Here is an 18964-nt window from a genome sequence, read left to right as displayed (position 1 = left end):
GTGGTTTTCTCACTGTCCCAGGGAGTCTGAAGTGCATCCTGCAGGACCTAGAATACTAGAGTGTGTCCCTAGACTGCAAAACAATACAAACTGTGCCAACAAAATGGCGGTTAAATTCTTTTGAAACATTTATTTTGTATTCAGATCTTTTTTAACTCCATGACTAAAGGTACATAAAGAGCAATAATTAAAGGGACAGTCTAGTCAAAATTCAACTTACATGATTGAGATAAGGCATGTCATTTTAAACCACTTTCCAATTTACTTTCATCATCAAATTTGCTTGGTTCTCTTAGTTGAAAGCTAAACCTAGGTAGGTTCATATGCTAATTTCTAAGCCCTTGAATGCCGCCTCTTATCTGAATGCATTTGATAGTTTTTCACAGCTAGACAGTGCTAGTTCATGTGTGCCGTATAAATAGTGCTCACACCTATGGAGTTACTTATTAGAGGGCACTGATTGACTAAAATGCAAGTCTGTCAAAAGAACTGATATAAGGGGGAAGTCTGCAGAAGCTTAGATATAAGGTAATAACAGAGTTAAAAAGCGTAGTAAGATAACAGTGTTGGTTATGCAAAACTGGGGAATGGGTAATAAAGGGAATATCTATCTTTTTAAAAAATAAACATTCTGGAGTAGACTGTGCAGTTATGGTGGAATGGAGATTGAATATTGTGGGAGTTATCAGCCTTGTTTGTGTTTTGACTTGGAAAGATTGTGATACTGTTGATAAAAAGTATTACTGTACTTTCTTGCAAACAATTATGGGCTAGATTACAAGTAGAGCGCAAAATATCGCTTTCGTGAGGGCTCCACTTAGTAATACCAGCACACGCAAATGTGTACTGGTATTACAAGTTAGTTGCAATTCCAAACGTGAGACGCGGCATGAGAACCTAGCGCAGTAATAGGGGTAAATCGCGCAGCAATGGTCAGCAAATTGAAATATATATGCAAATCAATACATACATATATATCTACGTGTTAATATGTGTATATACATAAGCATATACATATTTATAGAGAAAACACAGTACCCATATACCGCAATGTAAAAGCACTTTTCAGTGCCTTTTTTTTCTAACACCCTACACCCACCAACTTTAAACCCTAAAAACTGCTTTGTGCAGTTTTAAAAAAATAAAACAAAATAAAAAAATGCTCATATTTTTTATTTTCAAAAAGGAACCTAACACTGTATTATGGGGGCAATTTGGGAAAAGTTTAAAAATTAACCAGAGGTCTGACCTTGTAATGGCTGGTTATTTATTGCTCGACTTTAAACAGGCGAATTTTCCGTTTACGGTGCACAATAAATTAGCGCTTCAATTGTTATCTAGCCCTATGTGTTTAACCCCTGTGATTGGTCAAACACATAAGAGTCAGCCCTAGATTGGCAATACACTACTGGTACAGATCTTAACACCAGTGATTGGTGGACACATACATATGCCACCTGTGATTTGCACAGCTGCTGCATTTAGCTCATTTTCAGCGCTGTACGCCCATCAAGACTTGACTTTGTTCTTAACGGTGCGTTTAACCTCTATTTGAGAGTTAAACACAGTTTTTTTTTGTTTTGTTTTTTATTTAGGCTGAGATAAAGAATATTATTACTTGATAGGTAAGTGAAGTGTAAATTTTAATGTCATATGTCACCTTCAGTTCTTTACATACCAGATAGTGCTGAATGCTTAAATAAAACAGCTATTGTAATATAAAGGGACATAATAACATAAATTAGGTATATTTAGCACAAGACCGTTATTTTTATAAGTAACGCATATATTAATAAAAAATCCTTTTTTTTTACTGCACAAGGACAAGGTTAAACAATAGAGTCAGGTGACACAGAACAAACAAAATCGTTAACAATACCAAGTGTGCAGGAACTTTACAACCAGGGAAATAAACAAGCCTCAGTTATTTTCAGATATTTACTGGTGCAAGTGTCACGTAGTTATTCAGGGACGTGACGCTCAGCAGAGACAAGGACCTGGGGCAATGAGGGAGAGGGGACAGCAAGCTGCTAGTATGGGGTGACAGATGGATACCTGAACAGCACAGAAGCTGTCACACCAGAAGGAGAACATGACACCGATTGTGAGATGCAGACACCGACTACAGACAGATTTTAGGCAACATCTGACTTGAGATATGAGTTTAAGATGTATTATTGTCCTGTGCGCTGCTCTGCAGTGAGCTTGGAATCTGTTAATGCGTGGAAAAGCAATGTACGTGCTTCTGCGTCTGGGATCTTGTTTGACCTTCTGACGAGGGGTACAACCAACAAGCCCTTTTACTGGTAATAAGGTCTTCAGGCGCAAATCTCTGCTCAGAGCTGCTAAACAGGGTGAGCAAGTGTGAGGGATACGAACAAAACAATGCCACACTGATACACAACATGGTATTTACACCAGGGCTCGACAAACCCAGAAGCCCTAGAATTTTACCCCTGACTCCTAACTTTTGGGTTTTTTCTCCATATATCTATATACAAATACCACTGTCTGGCTCCTAAAAGTATGTCTCGCTCCTAAATATTCTTACTGGCTCCTAAATTGTAAACATATTTGTCGACCTCTGATTTACACAACACTTAAATGTCCATATATTATAGCTACTGTATGACCACACTGATCTAACCCTCAACAGATTACATAGTATAACCCAGTAGGGTGAGTTAGGGCACAGTGTCTGTATGATAACATTAGTATAACCCAGTGGGGTAAGATAGGGTACTCCTTGGCATTCACTGTAAATAGAACACAAGTTATTACCTGCTAAAACCCATCCAGTTGATTCCCCTGCTTGTGAGAAAGTGCCCACTTGTTGCCTTCATTGGCTAAGCAGCCCGGAGTATACTATCAACCATCAAACACTAGCCATGAAAAACTGCCTAGGCATAAACATTTTCAAATCCAGTGAGTGCAATCATTTTGTGAATTATAATAACTGGATTTTGCACCCTGGTATTGTTTGAGAGAGTGCACTATACAACTGAATCTCTCTCTCTCTCTCTCTCTCTCTCTCTCTCTCTCTCTCTCTCTCTCTATATATATATATATATATATATATATCTCACAAAAGAGAGACTCCATTCGCTGGATTTGAATAAAGGTGATAATCTTTAATTCATACTACTAGTATGAATTAACAAGGAGCATCACCTTTATTCAAATCCAGAGAGTGCAGTCTCTTCTTTTGCTATTGGAAATTATTATTTTATATATATATATATATACACAAATTTATTTTTTAGCTATTGAGCCGTAACATCTGGATTTAATTATTTCAAAACTTTAGCAATAGATTAAATAAAAATATTGTTAAACATGCATACTTGTTCTAAGATATGAGTAAAATGAGTAAGTTTAAGGTGGGTGTAAGCGATGTGTATGTTGCAGTAATTTTTGTATGTGATATCAACATGCAACTAAAGGGAAAGGAAATCCCCAAAAATTATTTCATGATTCAGATAGAACATACAATTTTAAACAACTTTCCAATTTACTTCTATTATCAAATTTGCTTCATTCTCTTGCTATCCTTTTCTGAATGAACAGCATTGCACTACTGGCAGCTAGATGACAACATAGAGTTAGCCAATCACAAAAGACAAATGTGTGCAGGCACCAATCAGCAGCTAGCTCACACTAGTGAAGAATATGTGCGCATTCTTTTTCAACAAGGGATACCAAGAGAACGAAGCACATTTGAATATAGAAGTGAATTTAAAAGTGTCTTAAAATGACATGCTCTATCTGAAGCATGCAAATTTAATTTTGACTTTCCTATCCCTTTAAATTAGCACACACTACACATGTAATATAAATGTAGCATGAAAAGCCAATCAGATACGCAGGGCAACAAAATATAAATATAAAAAAATAACAGACAATAGGTAAACAAAGTGAATACACAATTGGGTAGGTTTGCAATGTACATAAATGCCCCAAGATCACTATTTATACAGCTATATGTGCAGTATGTGTAGTCACTTACATATCAGCTAGGAAGTACTGGTTCTCGTCACACTCCAGAGAAGATTCGCATCAGGAGTGGGGACAGGGGACTGGTATGGGATGTTTGTAAAAAGTGAGGCGGACAGGGAAATCTGAGAAAGGGGGAATAACAACACACCTTCCCCCGCCCTGCAAGCTCACAAACCCTCCCCGGCAGCTTGGGGCTTGCTTTGGACTTTGAATGTCCCTGGTTATAGAGGGGAGGGCCAGACTTAAAGCCCTGCACAAACATGTGTTTTAGAGCTGTAGACTGGAGGAAAGGCTAATAATTTAACCATGTGTTTGCTGAAGAAGTGGATCAAGAACTAAGGGATTAGACATTACTATAACAGTGCAAGACAATGAGATGTGGTTTATTATCACACAGAACAAAGACAAGGGGCAATACTCTCCACCAGGGTATACGGACATAGTAGGGAGTCACCGAAACATATATTCTACCTTATTGTATGCCAGTATCACATACAATTAAACTTTAATGATTCAGATAGAGAATGCAATTTAAGCAACTTTCTAATTTACTCCTATTATCAATATTTCTTCGTACTCTTGGTATCTTTATTTGAATGCAAGCGTAGGAGCCGGCCCATTTTTGTTTCAGCACCTGGGTAGCGCCCACTGATTGGTGGCTAAATGTACCCACCAATCAGCAAGCACTACCCAGGTGCTGAAACAAAAATAGGCCGTCTCTTAAGCTTTACATTCTTGCTTTTTCAAATAAAGATACCAAGAGAACAAATAAAAATTGATAATAGGAGTAAATTAGAAAGTTGCTTAAAATTGCATGCTCTATCTGAATCATGAAAGTTTAATTTTGACTCGACTATCCCTTTAACCACATAGCTTATATCCAATGCCTACGTGTCTGTGTATAATAATTACACCATTCCCAGGGCCATATTCCCTATTGAGTCGTTGGCTTCTTTATAAACTCAGATCTAGGTGTATCAACCTAACTGCACCTTTCACACTTATACTTTGTCACCTGCTCCTGACCTAGGGCAACATGATCTAAAGATCTCCTCTCTGGCAAGTCTCGTCAATACTGTGAGATCCCTCAAAAATGTTTAGAAAGTCAAATCTTATCTTGAGAGCTAAGATTACAATATAATGCTCAACAACACCAATATAATGCTCAACAACACCAATTATAATGCTCAACAACACCAATATAATGCTCAACAACACCAATTATAATGCATACATTACAATATAATGCTCAACAACACCAATTATAATGCATACATTACAATATAATGTTCAACAACACCAATTATAATGCATACATTACAATATAATGCTCAACAACACCAATTATAATGCTCAACAACACCAATATAATGCTCAACAACACCAATTATAATGCATACATTACAATATAATGCTCAACAACAGCAATTATAATGCATACATTACAATATAATGCTCAACAACACCAATTATAATGCATACATTACAATATAATGCTCAACAACACCAATTATAATGCATACATTACAATATAATGCTCAACAACACCAATTATAATGCATACATTACAATATAATGCTCAACAACACTAATTATAAAGCATACATTACAATATAATGCTCAACAACACCAATTATAATGCATACATTACAATATAATGCTCAACAACAGCAATTATAATGCATACATTACAATATAATGCTCAACACCACCAATTATAATGCATACATTACAATATAATGCTCAACAACAGCAATTATAATGCATACATTACAATATAATGCTCAACAACAGCAATTATAATGCATACATTACAATTTAATGCTCAACAACAGCAATTATAATGCATACATTACAATATAATGCTCAACAACACCAATTATAATGCATACATTACAATATAATGCTCAACAACACCAATTATAATGCTCAACACCACCAATTATAATGCATACATTACAATATAATGCTCAACAACACCAATTATAATGCATACATTACAATATAATGCTCAACAACACCAATTATAATGCTCAACAACAGTAATTATAAAGCATACATTACAATATAATGCTCAACACCACCAATTATAATGCATACATTACAATATAATGCTCAACAACACCAATTATAATGCTCAACAACACCAATTATAATGCATACATTACAATATAATGCTCAACAACACCAATTATAATGCATACATTACAATATAATGCTCAACAGCACCAATTATAATGCATACATTACAATATAATGCTCAACAACACCAATTATAATGCATACATTACAATATAATGCTCAACAGCACCAATTATAATGCATACATTACAATATAATGCTCAACAGCACCAATTATAATGCATACATTACAATATAATGCTCAACAGCACCAATTATAATGCATACATTACAATATAATGCTCAACAACAGCAATTATAATGCATACATTACAATATAATGCTCAACAACAGCAATTATAATGCATACATTACAATATAATGCTCAACAACAGCAATTATAATGCATACATTACAATATAATGCTCAACAACAGCAATTATAATGCATACATTACAATATAATGCTCAACAACAGCAATTATAATGCATACATTACAATATAATGCTCAACACCACCAATTATAATGCATACATTACAATATAATGCTCAACAACACCAATTATAATGCTCAACAACACCAATTATAATGCATACATTACAATATAATGCTCAACAACACCAATTATAATGCATACATTACAATATAATGCTCAACAGCACCAATTATAATGCATACATTACAATATAATGCTCAACAACAGCAATTATAATGCATACATTACAATATAATGCTCAACAACAGCAATTATAATGCATACATTACAATATAATGCTCAACAGCACCAATTATAATGCATACATTACAATATAATGCTCAACAACAGCAATTATAATGCATACATTACAATATAATGCTCAACAGCACCAATTATAATGCATACATTACAATATAATGCTCAACAACAGCAATTATAATGCATACATTACAATATAATGCTCAACACCACCAATTATAATGCACACATTACAATATAATGCTCAACAACAGCAATTATAATGCATACATTACAATATAATGCTCAACACCACCAATTATAATGCATACATTACAATATAATGCTCAACAACAGCAATTATAATGCTCAACAACACCAATTATAATGCATACATTACAATATAATGCTCAACAACAGCAATTAATTACAATATAATGCTCAACAACACCAATTATAATGCATACATTACAATATAATGCTCAACAACAGCAATTATAATGCATACATTACAATATAATGCTCAACAACAGCAATTTTTGATCAGTCCCCCAGTAACAAGCAGTAGCAGAATACCGGCTGTACAAGATTCTTTTCTATGATAACGACGACAGGCGTCAACACCTTACACAAAACAAACAACTGAATTTTTACAACCTAATGGTCACTGCACGAAAAACAGGAGACTACAGAGGTCAACCTGTCTCTTTACTTTATATAATGTACACAACATTGACATTGCCCCTTGCAGAGCTGACACATTTCCATATATGAGGTTTACCCAGGGTAGAGATGTGGTGGATACCTCTCTACCCAGCAGTGATACTGAGGGTGACCCATGAACATGTCATTGTCACTAAAAAGCCTTGCAATTAAAGGGACAGTCAACGTCAACATTTTTATTGTTTACAAAGATAGAGAATCCCTTTATTTACCATTCTCCAGTTTTGCATAAACAACAATGTTATAGAAATATACTTTTCACCTCTGCCATTACCTTGTACCTAAGCCTCTGCAGATTGCCTCCTTATCTCAGTTCTTTTGACAGACTTGCATTTTAGGCAATTAGTGCTGATGCTTTAATAACTCCACGGGCGTGAGCACAATGTTATCAATATTGCACACACGAACATTCACTACATGTTATTAGCTATTTACAGCCAGACAGTGAGATAAGAGGTGAACTGCAGAGTTTTAGAAATCATTGCATGACCCTATCTAGGTTTAGACTTTAACAAAAAATATCAAGAGAAAAAAAAACTAATTTAATTATTGGTTTTGTAGTTATCACAATTGTGATTTTTTTTTAAATTTAAATCAGATTCTTTTTTTTAAAATTTAAATCATTTTTTAATTTATTTAAATAGGATTTTATAATATAAAAAGGTATCACAAATTTTTGGTTTTGTAGTAATCACAATCGTGAATTTGTGTCTGCAGAAGTAACGCCCCTTATTCACAGTGAAGATGTTCTAAAATAAACATACAGAGTATAATAAAGGGGCATAATATGTTCTGTCTGAATCAGGAAAGTTTAATTTTGACTTTACTGTCCATTTAATCCCATTGTTCCCCTGGAATTCTATGTACACAGAACCAACCCTTTACTAAATTTCAAGAAGCTCAATGAATAAAAGATTGTTTGGAGTGGAATAGATCTGCACAAGGACCTAAGTGTGAGGAGGGAGGGGCAAACAGTAAAAACCTATAATGATATTGTTTTGGTGTAAATAAACAATTTCATTGTTATCATTATGGTAATAGTTTTTCTTTAGTTAAATAAAACTAATTAACCTCTTAAGGACATATGACGGAATTTTTCTGTCATAAAACAATTGAGCAAACTGAAAGCTGTGTCCTTAAAGGGTTAAATTGCTATTAGTAAAGTGAATGTCAACAGTTTATTTTCGCCCAATTCTACCTTTTAATATGCTCGTTCGTAGCTCTGATCTTTTACCCGCCATATTTGCACTTTGATTGACATATTTTTAGACCTTCATTATCCACTTATCTTCCCCCCCCCGGGGGTTCAACCTCTTGTTTACAACTTCACATGCGTATAATGCGCATACGCTCAAGACGATTTCGCTTGTTCAGTTTCTATGTGCATTCACGTGTCATGCATGCTCTGTAGCCCCAGAATATACATGAGAAATGTAGATAGAGTTATTCTCAATGATCGTAATTACAATAATTGCCAACAATCAAAAGTCTGCTGCTGCGAACACTGATAGTATTCAATGAATACTATGTTGTGAGTAAACTGTGTCGGAATTTTGCACATGAGCAGATCCAACAATCAGCGGGCACGCGCTTCAGAGATACGTATAGAGCGGGTGGGACCGCTCTATACGTCACTATGCTCCGAAATAGAAAGTTGCAGCTGGGAGGAGTCCTAGTGAAAACGGACTTCATTTAGGTAATAAAAAATTATATAAACTATATATTTTAAATTAAAAAAAACTTGGCGATTATACTAATTAATTGTTTATCTATCAGTAATCACATTAAAGGCTGCTAAAATTGACATTCGCTTTAAAGTGATGAATATTTTTCTTCCAATAATGTACAGTTTAAACACAAAAGGTTAAAGGGACATGGAACCAAATTTTTTTTCTTTCATGACTCAGATAGAACATACAATCTTAAACAACTTTCCAATTTACTTCTCGAATCTTATTTGCGTCATTCTCTTGATATCCTTTGTTGAAAAGCATACCTAAATAGGCTCAAGTCGCTGCTGATTGGTGGCTGCACATAGATTCTCGTGTGATTGTCTTTATATCATGCATTTGTTGATTATGAAAAACATAATTTATGCTTACCTGATAAATTCCTTTCTCCTGTAGTGTAGTCAGTCCACGGGTCATCCATTACTTATGGGATATTAACTCCTCCCTAACAGGAAGTGCAAGAGGATCACCCAAGCAGAGCTGCTATATAGCTCCTCCCCTCTACGTCACACCCAGTCATTCGACCGAAAACCAAACGAGAAAGGAGAAACTATAGGGTGCAGTGGTGACTGGAATATAATTTAAAATTTAGACCTGCCATAAAAAACAGGGCGGGCCGTGGACTGACTACACTACAGGAGAAAGGAATTTATCAGGTAAGCATAAATTATGTTTTCTCCTGTTAAGTGTAGTCAGTCCACGGGTCATCCATTACTTATGGGATACCAATACCAAAGCTAAAGTACACGGATGACGGGAGGGACAGGCAGGATCTTTATACGGAAGGAACCACTGCCTGAAGAACCTTTCTTTCATGTAATTAGCAAGAGTCCATGAGCTAGTGACGTATGGGATATACATTCCTACCAGGAGGGGCAAAGTTTCCCAAACCTCAAAATGCCTATAAATACACCCCTCACCACACCCACAATTCAGTTTTACAAACTTTGCCTCCTATGGAGGTGGTGAAGTAAGTTTGTGCTAGATTCTACGTTGATATGCGCTCCGCAGCAAGTTGGAGCCCGGTTTTCCTCTCAGCGTGCAGTGAATGTCAGAGGGATGTGAGGAGAGTATTGCCTATTTGAATGCAGTGATCTCCTTCTACGGGGTCTATTTCATAGGTTCTCTGTTAGCGGTCGTAGAGATTAATCTCTTACCTCCCTTTTCAGATCGACGATATACTCTTATTTATATACCATTACCTCTGCTGATTTTCGTTTCAGTACTGGTTTGGCTTTCTACAAACATGTAGATGAGTGTCCTGGGGTAAGTAAATCTTATTTTCTGTGACACTCTAAGCTATGGTTGGGCACTTTATTTATAAAGTTCTAAATATATGTATTCAAACATTTATTTGCCTTGACTCAGGATGTTCAACATTCCTTATTTTCAGACAGTCAGTTTCATATTTGGGATAATGCATTTGAATCAATTTTTTTCTTACCTTAAAATTTGACTCTTTTTTCCCTGTGGGCTGTTAGGCTCGCGGGGGCTGAAAATGCTTCATTTTATTGCGTCATTCTTGGCGCGGACTTTTTTGGCGCAAAAAATCTTTTCTGTTTCCGGCGTCATACGTGTCGCCGGAAGTTGCGTCATTTTTTGACGTCCTTTTGCGCCAAAAATGTCGGCGTTCCGGATGTGGCGTCATTTTTGGCGCCAAAAACATTTAGGCGCCAAATAATGTGGGCGTCTTATTTGGCGCCAAAAAATATGGGCGTCGCTTTTGTCTCCACATTATTTCAGTCTCATTTTTTCTTTGCTTCTGGTTACTAGAAGCTTGTTTATTGGCATTTTTTCCCATTCCTGAAACTGTCATTTAAGGAATTTGATCAATTTTGCTTTATATGTTGTTTTTTCTCTTACATATTGCAAGATGTCTCACGTTGCATCTGAGTCAGAAGATACTTCAGGAAAATCGCTGTCTAGTGCTGGAACTACCAAAGCTAAGTGTATCTGCTGTAAACTTTTGGTAGCTATTCCTCCGGCTGTTGTTTGTATTAATTGTCATGACAAACTTGTTAAAGCAGATAATATTTCCTTTAGTAATGTACCATTGCCTGTTGCAGTTCCTTCAACATCTAAGGTGCAGAATGTTCCTGATAACATAAGAGATTTTGTTTCTGAATCCATCAAGAAGGCTATGTCTGTTATTTCTCCTTCTAGTAAACATAAAAAATCTTTTAAAACTTCTCTCTCTACAGATGAATTTTTAAATGAACATCATCATTCTGATTCTGATGACTCTTCTGGTTCAGAGGATTCTGTCTCAGAGATTGATGCTGATAAATCTTCATATTTATTTAAAATGGAATTTATTCGTTCTTTACTTAAAGAAGTACTAATTGCTTTAGAAATAGAGGATTCTGGTCCTCTTGATACTAATTCTAAACGTTTAGATAAGGTATTTAAATCTCCTGTGGTTATTCCAGAAGTTTTTCCTGTTCCTAATGCTATTTCTGAAGTAATTTCCAGAGAATGGGATAAATTGGGTAATTCATTTACTCCTTCTAAACGTTTTAAGCAATTATATCCTGTGCCGTCTGACAGATTAGAATTTTGGGACAAAATCCCTAAAGTCGATGGGGCTATTTCTACCCTTGCTAAACGTACTACTATTCCTACGTCGGATGGTACTTCGTTTAAAGATCCTTTAGATAGGAAAATGGAATCCTTTCTAAGAAAAGCTTATCTGTGTTCAGGTAATCTTCTTAGACCTGCTATATCATTGGCTGATGTTGCTGCAGCTTCAACTTTTTGGTTGGAGACTTTAGCGCAACAAGTAACAGATCATGATTCTCATAATATTATTATTCTTCTTCAGCATGCTAATAATTTTATCTGTGATGCCATCTTTGATATTATCAGAGTTGATGTCAGGTTTATGTCTCTAGCTATTCTAGCTAGAAGAGCTTTATGGCTTAAAACTTGGAATGCTGATATGGCTTCTAAATCAACTCTACTTTCCATTTCTTTCCAGGGTAACAAATTATTTGGTTCTCAGTTGGATTCTATTATCTCAACTGTTACTGGTGGGAAAGGAACTTTTTTACCACAGGATAAAAAATCTAAGGGTAAAAACAGGGCTAATAATCGTTTTCGTTCCTTTCGTTTCAACAAAGAACAAAAGCCTGATCCTTCATCCTCAGGAGCAGTTTCAATTTGGAAACCATCTCCAGTCTGGAATAAATCCAAGCCTTCTAGAAAGGCAAAGCCTACTTCTAAGTCCACATGAAGGTGCGGCCCTCATTCCAGCTCAGCTGGTAGGGGGCAGGTTACGTTTTTTCAAAGAAATTTGGATCAATTCTGTTCACAATCTTTGGATTCAGAACATTGTTTCAGAAGGGTACAGAATTGGTTTCAAGATGAGACCTCCTGCAAAGAGATTTTTTCTTTCCCGTGTCCCAGTAAATCCAGTGAAAGCTCAAGCATTTCTGAATTGTGTTTCAGATCTAGAGTTGGCCTAGCTACAGCTCCAATAATTTTTACAAAGGTTCTCGGTGCCCTTCTGTCTGTAATCAGAGAACAGGGTATTGTGGTATTTCCTTATTTGGACGATATCTTGGTACTTGCTCAGTCTTTACATTTAGCAGAATCTCATACGAATCGACTTGTGTTGTTTCTTCAAGATCATGGTTGGAGGATCAATTCACCAAAAAGTTCATTGATTCCTCAGACAAGGGTAACCTTTCTGGGTTTCCAGATAGATTCAGTGTCCATGACTCTGTCTTTAACAGACAAGAGACGTCTAAAATTGATTTCAGCTTGTCGAAACCTTCAGTCACAATCATTCCCTTCGGTAGCCTTATGCATGGAAATTCTAGGTCTTATGACTGCTGCATCGGACACGATCCCCTTTGCTCGTTTTCACATGCGACCTCTTCAGCTCTGTATGCTGAATCAATGGTGCAAGGATTACACAAAGATATCTCAATTAATATCTTTAAAACCGATTGTACGACACTCTCTAACGTGGTGGACAGATCACCATCGTTTGATTCAGGGGGCTTCTTTTGTGCTTCCGACCTGGACTGTAATTTCAACAGATGCAAGTCTCACAGGTTGGGGAGCTGTGTGGGGATCTCTGACAGCACAAGGAGTTTGGGAATCTCAGGAGGTGAGATTACCGATCAATATTTTGGAACTCCGTGCAATTTTCAGAGCTCTTCAGTTTTGGCCTCTTCTGAAGAGAGAATCGTTCATTTGTTTTCCGACAGACAATGTCACTACTGTGGCATACATCAATCATCAAGGAGGGACTCACAGTCCTCTGGCTATGAAAGAAGTATCTCGAATTCTGGTTTGGGCGGAATCCAGCTCCTGTCTAATATCTGCGGTTCATATCCCAGGTATAGACAATTGGGAAGCGGATTATCTCAGTCGCCAAACGTTGCATCCGGGCGAATGGTCTCTTCACCCAGAGGTATTTCTTCAGATTGTTCAAATGTGGGAGCTTCCAGAAATAGATCTGATGGCGTCTCATCTAAACAAGAAACTTCCCAGGTATCTGTCCAGATCCCGGGATCCTCAGGCGGAAGCAGTGGATGCATTATCACTTCCTTGGAAGTATCATCCTGCTTATATCTTTCCGCCTCTAGTTCTTCTTCCAAGAGTAATCTCCAAGATTCTGAAGGAATGCTCATTTGTTCTGCTGGTAGCTCCGGCATGGCCTCACAGGTTTTGGTATGCGGATCTTGTCCGGATGGCCTCTTGCCATCTGTGGACTCTTCCGCTACGACCAGACCTTCTGTCGCAAGGTCCTTTTTTCCATCAGGATCTCAAATCCTTACATTTAAAGGTATGGAGATTGAACGCTTGATTCTTGGTCAAAGAGGTTTCTCTGACTCTGTGATTAATACTATGTTACAGGCTCGTAAATCTGTATCCAGAGAGATATATTATAGAGTCTGGAAGACTTATATTTCTTGGTGTCTTTCTCATCATTTTTCTTGGCATTCTTTTAGAATTCCGAGAATTTTACAGTTTCTTCAGGATGGTTTAGATAAAGGTTTATCCGCAAGTTCTTTGAAAGGACAAATCTCTGCTCTTTCTGTTCTTTTTCACAGAAAGATTGCTAATCTTCCTGATATTCATTGTTTTGTACAAGCTTTGGTTCGTATAAAACCTGTCATTAAGTCAATTTCTCCTCCTTGGAGTTGAAATTTGGTTTTGGGGGCTCTTCAAGCTCCTCCGTTTGAACCTATGCATTCATTGGACATTAAATTACTTTCTTGGAAAGTTTTGTTCCTTTTGGCAATCTCTTCTGCCAGAAGAGTTTCTGAATTATCTGCTCTTTCTTGTGAGTCTCCTTTTCTGATTTTTCATCAGGATAAGGCAGTGTTGCGAACTTCTTTTGAATTTTTACCTAAAGTTGTGAATTCTAACAACATTAGTAGAGAAATTGTGGTTCCTTCATTATGTCCTAATCCTAAGAATTCTAAGGAGAAATCATTGCATTCTTTGGATGTTGTTAGAGCTTTGAAATATTATGTTGAAGCTACTAAGTCTTTCCGAAAGACTCCTAGTTTATTTGTTATCTTTTCCGGTTCTAGAAAAGGCCAGAAAGCTTCTGCCATTTCTTTGGCATCTTGGTTGAAATCTTTAATTCATCTTGCCTATGTTGAGTCGGGTAAAATTCCGCCTCAAAGGATCACAGCTCATTCTACTAGGTCAGTTTCTACTTCCTGGGCGTTTAGGAATGAAGCTTCGATTGATCAGATTTGCAAAGCAGCAACTTGGTCCTCTTTGCATACTTTTACTAAATTCTACCATTTTGATGTATTTTCTTCTTCTGAAGCAGTTTTTGGTAGAAAAGTACTTCAGGCAGCGGTTTCAGTTTGAATCTTCTGCTTATGTTTTTCATTAAACTTTATTTTGGGTGTGGATTATTTTCAGCAGGAATTGGCTGTCTTTATTTTTATCCCTCCCTCTCTAGTGACTCTTGCGTGGAAAGATCCACATCTTGGGTAATCATTATCCCATACGTCACTAGCTCATGGACTCTTGCTAATTACATGAAAGAAAACATAATTTATGTAAGAACTTACCTGATAAATTCATTTCTTTCATATTAGCAAGAGTCCATGAGGCCCGCCCTTTTTTTGGGGTGGTTATGATTTTTGTATAAAGCACAATTATTCCAATTCCTTATTTTATATGCTTTCGCACTTTTTTTATCACCCCACTTCTTGGCTATTCGTTAAACTGAATTGTGGGTGTGGTGAGGGGTGTATTTATAGGCATTTTGAGGTTTGGGAAACTTTGCCCCTCCTGGTAGGAATGTATATCCCATACGTCACTAGCTCATGGACTCTTGCTAAAATGAAAGAAATGAATTTATCAGGTAAGTTCTTACATAAATTATGTTTTCTCCCAAAAACAGCCTCAGAAGAAGCAAAAGTGTCAAATTTGTAAAATTTAGAAAAAATATGAAGAGAAGACCAAGTTGCAGCCTTGCAAATCTGTTCAACAGAGGCCTCATTCTTAAAGGCCCACGTGGAAGCCACAGCTCTCGTAGAATGAGCTGTAATTCTTTCAGGAGGCTGCTGTCCAGCAGTCTCATAGGCTAAACGTATTATGCTACGAAGCCAAAAAGAGAGAGAGGTAGCAGATGCTTTTTGACCTCTCCTCTGTCCAGAATAAACGTTGCCTGTAAATAAAATTTCAGGGCACGGACTACGTCTAGATTGTGCAGAAGTCGTTCCTTCTTTGAAGAAGGGTTAGGGCACAATGATGGAACAACAATCTCTTGATTGATATTCTTGTTAGTGACTACCTTAGGTAAGAACCCAGGTTTAATACGCAGAACTACCTTGTCTGAATGAAAAATCAGATAAGGAGAATCACAATGTAAGGCCGATAACTCAGAGACTCTACGAGCCGAGGAAATAGCCATTAAAAACAGAACTTTCCAAGATAACAGCTTGATATCAATGGAATGAAGGGGTTCAAACGGAACACCCTGTAAAACGTTAAGAACTAAGTTTAAGCTCCACGGTGGAGCAACAGTCTTAAACACAGGCTTAATCCTGGCCAAAGCCTGACAAAAAGCCTGAACGTCTGGAACTTCTGACAGACGTTTGTGTAAAAGGATGGACAGAGCTGAGATCTGTCCCTTTAAAGAACTTGCAGATAAACCCTTTTCTAAACCTTCTTGTAGAAAAGACAATATCCTAGGAATCCTAACCTTACTCCATGAGTAACTCTTGGATTCGCACCAGTGTAAATATTTACGCCATATCTTATGGTAAATTTTCCTGGTAACAGGTTTCCTAGCCTGTATTAAGGTATCAATTACTGACTCCGAAAATCCACGCTTTGATAAAATCAAGCGTTCAATCTCCATGCAGTCAGCTTCAGAGAAATTAGATTTTGATGTTTGAAAGGACCCTGAATCAGAAGGTCCTGTCTCAGAGGCAGCGACCAAGGTGGACAGGATGACATGTCCACTAGATCTGCATACCAGGTCCTGCGTTGCCACGCAGGCGCTATTAGAATCACCGATGCTTTCTCCTGTTTGATCCTGGCAATCAATCGAGGAAGCATCGGGAAGGGTGGAAACACATAAGCCATCTTGAAGGTCCAGGGTGCTGTCAGAGCATCTATCAGGACCGCTCCCGGGTCCCTGGATCTGGACCCGTAACAATGAAGCTTGGCGTTCTGGCGAGACGCCATGAGATCCATATCTGGTTTGCCCCAACGTCGAAGTATTTGGGCAAAGACCTCCGGATGAAGTTCCCACTCCCCCGGATGAAAAGTCTGGCGACTTAGGAAATCCGCCTCCCAGTTCTCCACGCCTGGGATGTGGATCGCTGACAGGTGGCAAAAGTGAGACTCTGCCCAGCGAATTATCTTTGAAACTTCCGTCATCGCTAGGGAACTCCTTGTCCCTCCCTGATGGTTGATGTAAGCCACAGTCGTGATGTTGTCCGACTGAAACCTGATGAACCTCAGAGTTGCTAACTGAGGCCAAGCCAGAAGGGCATTGAGAACTGCTCTCAATTCCAGAATGTTTATTGGAAGAAGACTCTCCTCCTGAGTCCATGATCCCTGAGCCTTCAGGGAATTCCAGACAGTGCCCCAACCTAGTAGGCTGGCGTCTGTTGTTACAATTGTCCTAATACTAAAAAACGATTGACAAATCAAATAAATACGTTTTTTATCACAGTCAAAGCACAGTCTCACAGGTCTGCTGTGAGTGATTACCTCCCTCAAACTAGTTTTGGAGACCCCTGAGCTCTGTAGAGACGTCCTGGATCATGCAGGGAGAATAAGGAAGACTGTGACTGAATTTTTAATGCGTAGTAAAAGTGCCAAAATAGGCCCCTCCCACTCATAATACAGCAGTGGGGAAGCTCAGTAAACTGATTTTATTCAAAATAAACGACAGCCAAGTGGAAAATAATGCCCATAAATTTTCACCAAGTACCTCAGAGAGAAAAACGATTAACCTGCCAGTAAACGTTTTCAAAATATGAAATAATAATAAAAGCCTGTTGCTAGTCGCTATCACTGCAGAAAGGCTATAAGTTATATGAATATCGTATTTTCTTAGTGAAGTGCCATTCCCCAGAAATACTTTAGTGCCAACATACATACATAACAGCCTGATACCAGTTGCTACTACTGCATTTAAGGCTGTACTTACATTATATTGGTATTAGCAGTATTTTCTCAGTCAATTCCATTCCTTAGAAAATAATATACTGCAACATACCTCTTTGCAGGTGAACCCTGCCCGCTGTCCCCTGTTCTGAAGTTACCTCGCTCCTCAGAATGGCCGAGAACAGCAAATGGATCTTAGTTACGTCCGCTAAGATCATACACAAACTCAGGTAGATTCTTCTTCTAATACTGCCTGAGAAGAAAACAACACACTCCGGTGCTGTTTAAAACAACAAACTTTTGATTGAAGTAATAAAAAACTAAATTGAATAACCACACTCCTCTCACACATCCTATCTATTAGTTAGGTGCAAGAGAATGACTGGGTGTGACGTAGAGGGGAGGAGCTATATAGCAGCTCTGCTTGGGTGATCCTCTTGCACTTCCTGTTAGGGAGGAGTTAATATCCCATAAGTAATGGATGACCCGTGGACTGACTACACTTAACAGGAGAAATCTACTGTATTTACTGGTCCTTTAATTCTATATGTTATAATAACAGTGCAGGTGGTTTACTGTATCCCGGCTACAAACAGATTAACGTCCATGTCTATTACATCTCAGATGAAATATTATGTGTTATATAAACGGCACCGTAAACCGCACCAAGCTAATTCTACATACAGAGGAACATTTGTATTGTAAAAGCTGCGTACCTGTCCAAATCGTCGTGCAGTGGCTCATATGTCATCTGATAACACTCAATTCGCTTCAGGAAATCCTCTACTACTTTCTCTCGGTCACAGTCCTTGTAATCTGGGCTGGACAGCTTGACTTGCTGGGGCACAGAGATACAAAAAGGAGACTGTGAGGGACCTTTGTGCTTTTCGCTGGTTAGTAAATATAACATCAGATTACTAGTGACCCACCCGAAGCCCCCGCCCGCATAGCTCCCATCCTTACCGTGATGTTCTCAGCAATGATGTCTAGGTCATCACAGATGGATTCAATGAAAAACACCTTAAGGGAAACAAACATTTATTAATACAATTATCCTGCTTGTGTGTATTATGTTAT

General features: G+C 37.7%; 1 protein-coding gene across 3 annotated transcripts in view; it reads right to left on the bottom strand.

The window, feature by feature from the left end:
• PFKFB1 (6-phosphofructo-2-kinase/fructose-2,6-biphosphatase 1) overlaps window positions 1-18964 on the bottom strand; it is a 177511-nt gene that overhangs the window by 67505 nt on the left and 91042 nt on the right. For all 3 annotated transcript variants that reach the window (XM_053695522.1, XM_053695521.1, XM_053695520.1), the window contains 2 exons: window positions 18851-18907; window positions 18604-18725 (listed from right to left, as the gene is read on the bottom strand). In XM_053695522.1, coding sequence (XP_053551497.1) covers window positions 18604-18725; window positions 18851-18907 — 179 coding nt within the window. The remainder of the gene's footprint in view (window positions 1-18603; window positions 18726-18850; window positions 18908-18964) is intronic.

Source organism: Bombina bombina, chromosome 12 (genome assembly GCF_027579735.1).
Source record: "Bombina bombina isolate aBomBom1 chromosome 12, aBomBom1.pri, whole genome shotgun sequence".
Lineage (NCBI taxonomy): Eukaryota > Metazoa > Chordata > Amphibia > Anura > Bombinatoridae > Bombina > Bombina bombina.
Note: the sequence above shows the minus strand (reverse complement) of the source record. Positions and strands in the feature narration are given on the sequence as shown.